We start from the raw sequence: 12,004 nt of genomic DNA, 5'->3' as shown, positions 1-12,004 counted from the left end.
GAATACCCCTCAATAGAATGGTGTTTTACTATACAAGGTCAAATTTTTCCCATAAAATTTACAGAGGGGCCGTGGTAGCCCGATCGGTAGAGTGTCGGATTCGGAGCCGGAGGGCCTCGGGTTCGAACAACGCCCCCTATATCTGGAAGGCCTGCTCACGGGCCAGTCACGTGGTCAAAATGAGGGCCAGTTTCTCTCGCGCCGTGACTTGACGGAAATCGGTCGGGAAAGCGCCGTGCGTACAATGTAACACGAATTTAAATATTAAATAAAAAAAAAGGTGACGCATATCTTTTTTCAATTAAATCACCAATCTAATAGAATAGACAGCTTATTTCTACTTCACCTCACAAAATCACTTATTTTACTAATTTTATAAGTGAAACTTGTGCGTTTTCCAGGGCAGAAAATTAATCTTCAAATTTTGTACTTTCACACGTTTTCAAAATTTCAAATAGACATCGGGGGGGTTGGGGAAACTTGTACCGTAAATAATTATGAAATTATTTAGAGCGTACATTTTTTTCATGTAGGGTTATTAATAAATGAGAAATATTTTATTGAGTCTTGTTTAATTTGAAGTTTCCAAGTTTCTTTTTTCTTTTTTTCTTTTTTTTTTTTTTTTTGAAGAAATAATTTATCTCTGATTTTTCAACTTAATCTGCTTTGGTAAAATGTTCTTTTGCTATAAATATCAAAATAGGCAATTAGTTGAAGACTTTTTGGGTGGAACTATACAGCTTTGGCAAATTAGTATAACTTACTTCAAAAGGAAAATAAATAAGTTGAGCCTACACATAAGTAAATAAATATTCCTAAAATATTTTAAACAAAATATCTGTGAACAAATAAACGACTTAATTGTTTAAAGAGATTTTGCTTTTGTTCATATTGATGTAATTTTGTACTTTCACACAAGTAAATCCTTTCTTGTAGAAAAAGTTCTGAAAAAAATTTTAAAAAAAAAAGGAATGCTTAGCATATGTTATGCTTTCAACTACCTTATGAATGTGATACTCAAATAAAGACAATATTTTAAGCACAGTAACCTTTTTATTTGCACATGATAACACATACATCACATAAAAAACACCTATTACCATTTATGTTACACATGAGGTCAAACAAGAGCTAACACTAAAATTATTTAGCTATTAGGAACTCACAATCAAAAACATGAAAAATTAAGAATCACGTACAAACAGTTTCACACTACATATGCAGAGGTGGTGGTCTACTATTTTACACTCATAAATTCTCATAAAGCACGGTTTAATTTAATTGACTCTTTTCTTTTTTATATACAGCATCAATAATGATTAATAATAATTTAAATTTTAATTGATAAAACTTAAAATTATTAAATATAATAGAAAAATTCAGTTTTTTTTTTTTTTAAAGGGGTTTAAGAAGATGTTCATTTCTCTTTGTACAATACATTAAGAAACTTCATTGTCCATAAACTAATTAGAAATTAAAATTCTGCACACTTTCACAATCAGGGTTGCTAATCAATTTTGCAAGAAAAATTCCCTAATGATTTCCCTGCATGAAAATGAAACATTATAAACGAGCGGACACTGATATTTGAAAAAGAACATAAATAAATTGATAATTTCACCACAGGTTTTTAAAAAAAAATCTAAATAAGTAAGGGAAAAATAAATAAGAATTCATAATAACTGAAATAATAGCATGGTGATTGAATATATTCAACTTTTTACTCAAAAAAAAAAAAAAAACTTCTTTTGACCATTCATTACATGGACCTAAAAGTGTGTAAGTGATCCAGAATAATGATTATTGACGACTAATTTCATACACTCAAAATTATCATGAAATTCAAGAATCTATTTTTATGATGAATATTTTAATATTTAACTTGAAAATAAAAACTTAAGCAAAATTGCCATTTTTTATTTTACTCTATTAATATTATCATTATAATTATTACTAGTAATTCATTTGTTTTTTCGAGGTTTATATATTAGGAAATTGATTTTCGCAACTTCAATTTAAGAAGAAATAAATTCCCTGTATTTTCCAGGTTTTTGAGGAAATATTTGAAATTCGCTGGATGGTCAGTTCTCTTTTATATATATCATACATATATTTGAATTCCCTATGTTTTCCCTGTTTTCTTCAGGTTTCCCTGTGGCGTGGCAACCCTGACAATAATCTGCAATGTACATCACAGTGTTTCCACCTATTCCCTAGGTTGTAATTTTAAAAATAGTTTAGGATAATTCAGTCAAACTTTTACATTTTAAAGAGATAACTCATAGAAACAATATAAAATTGCTTATTTATTTAGTGTGGACAATTTACGTGCATCTTTCTTAAATATTTTCAGTGTATTTTTTTCTTTTTTGATCTTTTTTTCATTTTTTGAAGAGAATCATTTTGTTTTTTGCAAAAGTTGTTCAAAAATATATTAATGAAAAACCATACAATTTGTTTTTACAAGAAACAGAGAATCATGACTCTCACATTCATCGATACCTAGAGAAATATCATTTTCATCCAGTACATCAAGAGTGTATAATATTTTACAACCTTTCTGTGATTTTGACAACTGATAAATTTTGATTCAAAATGTGTTGACAACAATTTGTTTACAACTGCATATGTGAATTGAGAAACACAAACAACTTCGGGATGTGGGTAATTTCAACCCCCCACTGTCTAATTTTGATATCCAATCATTGTTTACATCCGTGTCAAGGGGCTTATCAGTGCATAAAGTTGATCGACATTGTTTCACACTTTAGTTTCAATAGAACTTTATGCGCTGCATATCCACTAATGTATGTTAAAATTGGCAAACTCGATTGAGTACTTACCATTTCTTCCGGAGTGATTAGAAAACCATTAAAAAAAGGATATGAATCTGAGCTATCTTCATCTTCATCCCAATGTTTGTCCTGAAAAAAACTTAGTAACAATTCTCCACAACTTTTCGATTTTAACACAAGGGGGTAAAAATTGTTTGCATTCTGAATTTTGTTTCAGTGTCATAAATTTGACGTCTACTGACATTGTAATTTGACCCTGCCAAGGTACGGTAAGACCCAAATCTGTCTTCTAATGAGTCTGTTTGTATTTTCCCTGGTAAAAAAAAATCGAAATTTAAAGTTTTAAAACAGTACTCGGCAAGAGCAAGCATAGTTTTTGTAGTATGGCTTATGGCTAGATGGGGTTTGCATTTGTTAATCCACCAGTTGTACAATTCATTTCCTCCCATTTGTCTAACCAATTAATAAAGTTAGTTAAGAACTTATTACTGAGCTGTGTCAGTATTTGGTGGTGAGAGGCGTTTGGAACTTATCCCTTTTATGCTCACCCCTTATACAAAGTTTTCACATTCATTATTGACCACCACTTGCAAAGAATCTGAATGTAGTCTGCTTATTGAATATGATGGTTTATATCATTTTCCTCACCAACCAGTTTAAGACCTTCAGCCACTACATTATTTAAAAATTTGTAAGACCAGTTTCACATTTTGTTTCTCAAAGCTGGTTGGAGCCAATGCATTTTCTGACAGCCCATAACCATACTTTAACAACTTTTCAGATTTCAATTTCATGCAATTTTTTTAATGCATGAAAAGAAGCTGTACAAAAAGGTAGAAGGGTGTCAAAATTGGGATAGTACATGCAAGTGCCTAGATTTTTTTGATTAATCCAATTATTTTCTAAGGCACTTGAGGATATGAACGGAATCAAAAGAAAAATAGAAATATTTTCCTGGACTTCCAGGATAATCATACCTAACCCGCAACTCAGGGGGAGAGGCAAACATACTAACGGCCTTTTTACTAATAGCATTATTGTCAGTGGCTACTGATATGACATTAAACCCTATGGCAGCTAAACCAATCAAGATTTTTTTTTATATATGAATGGAAATCGTCAGCATTTATGCTACGGGACTGGCAAAATATGTGCCACATCTTTGTACGGAGACAATAAACTTTGGATCATAAATGTGAAAGCACTGGATGCAGCATTTGAGTCATTGTGGGACATACCAAATATTTCCCCCCCGACATAATCAAAATTAGGCTTTAAATGTATTTCAATCAATCAATCAAACTGATAATTTTCTCTTTCTCCTCTAAAAAAGTATATTTTTGTTTTACATAACTGAAAAAATTCTCATCATCTTGTTCACTGCAAGGATTCACATTAAATTCTGCACATATTCTTCTCAAAGTTCTCACATGAGGTAAAATAAAAACATTTGAACTTCGTAAAAATGTGTAACAATGAGGAGAAATAGACTTTAAGAGACAACAAAATACGAGAAAACTGGGAGAATACCTACGTTGCTGTTTTGTTACATTAAAGTTAGCAAACTGTTCAATTACAAAATTTAAAAACTTGATCTGTGAATCATCATTGCAACTATCTTTAAGTTTTAGGAGAAGCTGAAGAACAACATCACAAATTACTTTTGATTCATCAGAATTATTCACATCTGACTTACTTAACATTTTCAAAGAAGACAAAATTTTAAACAATATATTTGAATCATCGACTTTCATTGGAAAATCAAAAGTATCTAGTTTTTTTAACGAAAAATTTTTATGGAATACATATACATTTAAATCATTCTTTACAAGCATGCTGCACAATACCTCATGAGTTTGTGACAGATGCAACAAGAGCACGGAATCTTCTTCAGGAATGTAAGTCCAAAATTCATCAAGTTTTTGCTCTTGAAAACATTGCTTCAGTTCTTTTAAGGTAGAAAACAGAGTTTTGTTTTTATACTCATTGTCAGCAATAATACTTGCCTCTTGAGCTTTTTTAAAGAGAGATTCCTCTAATCTCTTACGTTTTTTAGAAGGAGATTCTCGTGCAGGTGTGACTGATGGCTGGAGGTAAGATGGACAGTTACCCCGGCAAAAATACAGGAATCGCTCCGTCTCTTAAACGAGGATGTTTTAGTTCACTCTTGAGAAGTCTCATCGACTTTTCATCGAAGAATTCTGCTTCATGAAGAATGTCTTCTTTGCGAAAATGTAATTCACATACCTAAGGAATAGAAAACTCATCAATAAAAAAACATATGCAAAAAAAATATTGAATGTTAAGAAAAGCGTTTAACTGAAAATGATAAAACTCAACGATATTGAACTGTATTTTTCTACTTAAAATCGGGCAGATAGGTGCAGAAAAAGATTTTAAAAAATCTTTCTGCAATAATAATTATCTGTCATCTTATAGATATGCGACAGGCGTCTCAGCATTGCATTGTTTACCTGATATCGATTGTTGCATTGATTTTTAAAATTGCAACATTGTTTAACAAAATTATTACTTAGCGAAAAATAATTATGTTTCACTTTCAAATATATTTTGTTGATATGATCAACTATATTTGTTAGAACACCAGTGACATAGCCACGGGGGTCCAGACCTTTCTCCTAAAATGAGTAAGAAAATTCAAAAATAAAAGTGTCCACTCTTTTAATATTTTCCTATCGCATGCATAAGATATGGAAATCAAATCTGAGCGCATACATTCCCCAACTCTTAAATTTTGTTATAAAAAAACAAGTTTCACAAAAAAAAAAAGAAGACGTAATTGGTGTAATATAGTTTAGCCTTGCATATTTAATTATTTCATCAAATGTTACTTTTAATACAATTGTAAGTGAACGTGACTTTAGATTTTTAATATTGTCAGAACGACTTAAGATGAGATAAATGTTGTAACGTAAAACTGGTTCCCAAATTCATCTAAAATAAAATGCATATTAAACGTCAAGGAGTCTCAATACATTATATGACATGGTGGCAGCTGAAAACGAACCTAAATTCAGCGATTTTGGCATGATAAAGGTTAGTAGTTATGCAATATAATAAAAGGTCAGTTAATAGATATATTCTGGCTATTGTGAAACTGAGTGTTACGTCACGCATGAAATGTCTATTTCATTTATTTTCTTTATTTTTCTATTTTTAGTGTTTTACGTTTGGCAACGTTGGTTGTGAGAGTAATTCAAAAATATGGTCGAGTTCGCTTGAAATGCAAAGTTTTAATGGTGGAAATAAATGTCTCGTTGAAATTAGCTTAATATTACTGATTATTTTAAACTGATCAATCATTACAACGCCTGTATTATTTATTAGGGTGATGGTATCATCAGTTTAGAAAGCGTTTTCATGTAACAACTGGCGTCCGTGACAGGACTGTTGTTCTGGATTGATATTTTGAATTCAGCATATTGGAATGGAGCTGAATAATTTAAAGAAGCTTCGCAAAGCTATTCGGTCTTCTTTCACGAGAATTGTTTCAAGAATAAAAATTCAGCTGGAATCTGCCGAGGCAGATAAACATGAAGTTCAAGTGGCTTTGACATTATTAGAAAACAAATGTGCTGAGTTAAAAGACATTAACGAAAAGATTTTAACGCTGCTTCTAAACGTTGAAGACGCAGATTTAGAAGAAGAAATGCAAGCTGTAGAAGAATACGATTCAAATTTTGTTGATATTCACACGAAAGGTATGTCAATTATTAATGTGCCTTTATTAGTAAATGAAAGCAGTGATACATTTTCTGAAAATAAGAATAAGCGGAAATTCAAATTACCTAAGCTAGAATTCAGAAAATTTGGCGATGATATTAAAGAGTGGCTTCCCTTTTGGAGCCAATTTCAGAAAATTCATGACGATTGTGATATTTCGGAAGATGATAAATTTCAGTATCTCATTCAAGCCACTGTCAAGGGTTCCAGAGCCCGAGAAGTAGTGGAAAGTTACCCACCCATTAAAGATAATTATTGTAAAGCCATTGACAGTTTAAAATCAAGATTTGGGAGGGAAGATCTCTTAGTTGAAATATACGTAAGAGAATTGTTGCAATTGATAATCTCAGTACACCAAACACGTCAGAACATTTCTTATTCATCTTTATATGATAAATTAGAGTCGTATTTGCGTGCACTTGAAACATTAGGTGTCACTACAGATAAGTGTGCATCTATGTTATTTCCTTTGGTAGAGTCATGTTTTAATGAAGATTTTTTGAAAGCATGGCATCGTAACGTAACTTTGGAGTCAAAAGATGATTCGAAAACACGTCTTGATAGTCTAATGAAGTTCTTGAAATCTGAGGTTGAAAACGAAGAAAGTATTAACCTGGCAGTATCTGGTTTTGGTTTACTTAGAAATAAAAGTTCTAAGGAAAATATAGAAAAGAAGCGGATTAATTTAAACACTTATAAGGACAAAATTCATACTGCATCTGCGTTGACTGCCAGCACTCATACAAGTGATTTTAAAAGATGCGCATTTTGCGATGGTAGACATTTGAGTTCGAATTGCTTCTCAGCTCAAAAAATGAATTTAGTTGAAAAACGGAAAATATTGAAGGATAAGGGTTGTTGCTATCTATGTTTAAAACCTGGTCACCAAGCAAAATTGTGTAGAAGCTATTTTAAGTGTACTAATTGTAATAAACGACATTTGACGATAATGTGCGATGAGTTTAAATCTGACACATACAGGCAACAACAAGAAATGAAAGAAACGGCAGTTGAAGAAAAATCAAAAGATGTTACCATGACAACCATGAGTAAAAGTCCAAGAGTTATTTTGCCTACGTTAAAAGTGAAGTTGGTCTCCACTTCCGGCCATAAAGAGATAGAAGTGAATGCTATTTTAGATACTGCATCGCAGCATTCGTATATTTTGAAGGATTTGGCGGCGAAATTAAATTATGAAAAAATTCGTGATGAAGTTGTAATTCACTCTTTATTTGGCGGTATCGAAACTGAACAACGACAGCAAAATTGTTACAGAATAAGGCTAAGAAAATTGGATGATACATTTACTTGTAATTTTGAAGCTTTAGATCAAGACATGATATGTAGTAATTTAAGTCCAGTCAAAAATGGACCTTGGCTGAATGAGCTAAAGAAGTTACATGTTTCTCTTACCGATGTTGATGAGAATCCTAAAGCAATTCATGTACTAATTGGCGCCGATGTATATGGGAAACTCGTAACTGGAAAACATGAAGTTTTACCGTGTGGCCTAGTAGCCATAGAAACTTTTTTAGGATGGACATTACTTGGGAAGTCACCCGAAATAGAACGAAATACCAACACAGCGATGTTGGTTACATCACTTTTTATTAAAGAAGCTGATATTTCAGACTTATGGAAATTGGATTTGATTGGCATTAAAGATCCAATTGAAAGACTCTCAAAATCTGAGCAAGAAGCTATTGCTAAAAATCACTTTCTTGAAACTGTTAAATTTACTGACAATCGTTATGAAATTAGTCTCCCTTGGTTAGAAAGTTGTGCACCTTTACCTGACAACATAGATCTGGCAAAAAGGCGATTAAATAAAGTAACTGAAAAACTTCTATTCAGCAATCATTATGATGCATATGAAGATATTTTCCATCAATGGTTGGAAGACGGCATGATAGAAGATGTTCCGGAAACAGAAATTAGTTCGTTCGGAAACTATTTACCTCATAGACCGGTGTTTAAAGAAAGTGCCACAACTCCTATTCGGCCAGTTTTTGACGCATCTGCTCGGATGGCCAACCAGCCCTCATTAAATCAATGTTTACATTGTGGTCCAAACTTAATCGAAAACATCCCAGATATATTAATGAGATTTCGCATGAAGAAAATTGGAATAGTAGCTGATATAAAGAAAGCCTTCCTCCAAATCGGTGTGTGCAAAGATGACAGAAACTACTTGCGTTTCTTGTGGTGGAAAAATAAAGATTGTAAAGAGTATAGAATGTTTCGCCACAAAAGATTAGTGTTTGGAGTGAAAAGCAGTCCTTTTCTTCTTGAAGCCGTTCTGAACTTTCACATACAAAGCTATGCTGAATCCTGCCCTGTTGTGGCTTCTATTCTTACAAAAGGATTTTATGTGGATAATCTCGTCACCAGTATAGATAGTGAAGAAGAAGTGAAACTGTTTGTTGATGGAGCCAATGAGTTGATGCTTCGAGGTGGCTTTGAACTTCGGTGCTGGGAAAATTCGTCATATGGCAAAGAAGATGAAACAGCAGATGACTCTAATGTTCTAGGTATGAAATGGGATAGCTCGTCTGATGTTCTTAGAGTTAACATGACATGGTTTGATGAAGTTAACTTAGAGAAAATTTCGAAACGAGCTTTACTGTCGACAGCACATAAAATATTTGATCCGATGGGGTTTGTTACACCCGTGACACTTTGCCCAAAGCTCTTGTTGCGAGAAGCATGGCAACAAGGTTTAAACTGGGATGAGGAAATAGCAGAGGATTTGAGAAAGAAATTTCTAACCTGGTTTGATTGCCTAAAAGATCTCAATTCAATTAGTTTTCCTAGGTGGATAAAATTTCCTTTAACTGACACTCATTCATGTTCTCTGCATACGTTTTGTGATGCAAGTAAAGATGCATATGCAACTGTTGTCTTCTTAAGAGAGCAAATAGAAGATAATGTAGACGTTTATATCTTAGCTTCAAAATCTCGCTTAGCTCCGACGAAAGGTGCGACCATTCCTAGATTAGAACTTTTAGCGGCTCTGATTGGAGCGCGATTAACAAAACACATCATTGATTCATTGGGTTGCACAAGTATTAAAGTGAATTACTGGAGTGATTCGACAACGGTACTCACGTGGATAAGCAAAGAGGAAAATTGGTCCATCTTTGTCAAAAATAGAATTGATGAAATTAGAAAATTAACTTCCACGACATGTTGGGGATATGTACCAAGCGAAGACAATCCTGCCGATTTACCTTCAAGAGGTTGCAATGCGAGTTCCTTTTTAAAAGGCAGATGGTGGGAGGGGCCACATTGGATGAAAGATCCGATTGAAAATTGGCCATGTTCCCTTGTAAATTTTCCGCTTATTGACGAAGAGCAAGTTATTAAAGAGAAGAAAAAATGTCCAGTTTTGTTAACTACCGCAAAAATAATGAACAAATCAGATTGGATGCATCGCTACTTTTCAGACTATAAACAGATAGTTCGTTTAGTGGCATGGATTCTTCGCTTCAAACATAATTGTTCAGTTAAACAAAATTTAAGATTGTGTGGAGAGTTGAATTCTCACGAATTTATCGAAGCTGAAACGAGAATTGTAAAAGTAGTACAAGAAGAATCATTTTGTGAAGAAGATAGAAAGATACGCAATCTCGAAACATTTAAAGATAGTAAAGGTGTCATACGTGTTAGAACAAGGATTTTGTACCGAGATGACACAGACGATTTTCTTATGCCAGTACTACTTCCATCAGAACACGAAGTCACAAAAAGACTTATTTTGTATGAACACAAAAGCAACTGTCATGCTGGTACACAGGTTCTTTTGAATATATTGAGAGAGAAATATTGGGTCCTAAATGGTAGGAAAACTATTAGGAAAATTTTATCGAAATGCGTTACTTGTTTAAGACACAAGGCAAAGTGTCTTCAGTCAGACCAGACACCTCTTCCAGCCGATAGAACAAAAGATGCAGCCGTTTTTCAGATCACGGGAATAGACATGGCAGGTCCAGTTTTTATAAAAGAAAAGCAGAAAATCTGGATAATAATATTTACATGCGCAGTCTATAGAGCGGTGCATTTAGAATTGGTGAATTTTGCATCTACTGAGAGTTTTCTGATGGCCTTTAAGAGATTTATGTCTCGACGTGGTAGAGTGTCTGTGGTATATTGCGACAACGGCCCAAATTTCGTCGGTGCGGCTAATGCACTAAAGCTTATTGATTGGAACCAAGTCCTAAAGTCTGGAGCCGTGCAGACTATTGTATGGAAGTTTAATCCCCCTGCTGCCCCATGGTGGGGCGGTTGGTGGGAGAGGCTCATTAGAATTGTTAAAGATCTTTTAAAGAGAGTCTTAGGAAAAGCATATTTGACATATGAAGAAATGTCAACAATATTAACCGACTGTGAAAGGATCGTTAACGCGCGACCAATGACTTATGTTTCTGAAGGTGATAGTTTAAGACCTCTATCCCCAGCAATGTTTTTGCATGACATTAAAGAGACTAGTTTACCAGATATAGAAGTTTTAGACCAGAAATCACTGAGTAGAAGAGTGAAGTACAGACAAAGAATTTTAAATGATCTAAAGAAAAGATTCAGATCAGAATATCTCGGACAGCTTGTACAGAAACCTAAAATCAAAAATCTACGTTCCCTTCGAATCGGGGAAATAGTACTGATCGGAAGCGATAATGCTAAACGTGTTGATTGGCCTTTAGGAAAAATTACCGAAATTATCCCTGGCAAAGACAACAAATCTCGACTTGTAAGGGTGAAAACCGAACGTTCAACATTTCTTAGACCCATTCAACGAATATTTCCGTTGGAAATACCGTCAATAGATGACTTGCCTGTTGACGAGATTGCTGCTGCAGATAAACCATCACGATCAGCAGGAATCAAAAGTTCAACCTTAGTTCCTGAGAGGGAAGTCAAGGACTGTGAATCGAAGACTTACGCTACAAGAAGTGGTAGAGTTGTTCGAAAACTTCAAAAATTGGACTTATAGACATACATTAAGAACTTTAAAGTTAATAACAATTTAATGGTTTTATATGTTGAGTTGCTCCTAACTCAAGGTGGGAGAATGTTACGTCACGCATGAAATGTCTATTTCATTTATTTTCTTTATTTTTCTATTTTTAGTGTTTTACGTTTGGCAACGTTGGTTGTGTGAGTAATTCAAAAAATATGGTCGAGTTCGCTTGAAATGAAAAGTTTTAATGGTGGAAATAAATGTCTCGTTGAAAAGTAGCTTAATATTACTGATTATTTCTGACTGATCAATCATTACAACGCCTGTATTATTTATCAGGGTGATGGTATCATCAGTTTAGAAAGCGTTTTCACGTAACAACAACTGTCACTTTATTACCAAGCTATGAACCGACTCTCACCTCGTGTTGTTGCAAACTATAAAATGTAGCGAGTCTGCTTGCCAGCAATCATCGGAGTTTTTCCATTTTCATTAATAATTCTTTTGT

General features: G+C 33.6%; 1 protein-coding gene across 1 annotated transcript; it reads left to right on the top strand.

Annotated features, from left to right (window-relative positions):
* Positions 1-6,243: 6,243 nt before the first annotated feature.
* On the top strand, positions 6,244-11,529 carry LOC129222572 (uncharacterized). The gene has a single exon (XM_054857088.1). It carries the CDS (start codon positions 6,244-6,246, stop codon positions 11,527-11,529), a length of 5,286 nt encoding a protein of 1,761 aa, XP_054713063.1.
* The last annotated feature ends 475 nt before the right edge of the window (positions 11,530-12,004 follow it).

The sequence above is a fragment of the Uloborus diversus genome, chromosome 5 (assembly GCF_026930045.1).
Source record: "Uloborus diversus isolate 005 chromosome 5, Udiv.v.3.1, whole genome shotgun sequence".
NCBI lineage: Eukaryota > Metazoa > Arthropoda > Arachnida > Araneae > Uloboridae > Uloborus > Uloborus diversus.
The sequence above is the reverse complement of the archived record's forward strand: the minus strand, read 5'-3'. Positions and strand labels throughout refer to the sequence as shown.

Excerpts from the sequence above, each read along its gene's own strand:
- LOC129222572 (XM_054857088.1), top strand. The coding sequence starts at position 6,244 with ATGGAGCTGAATAATTTAAAGAAGCTTCGCAAAGCTATTCGGTCTTCT.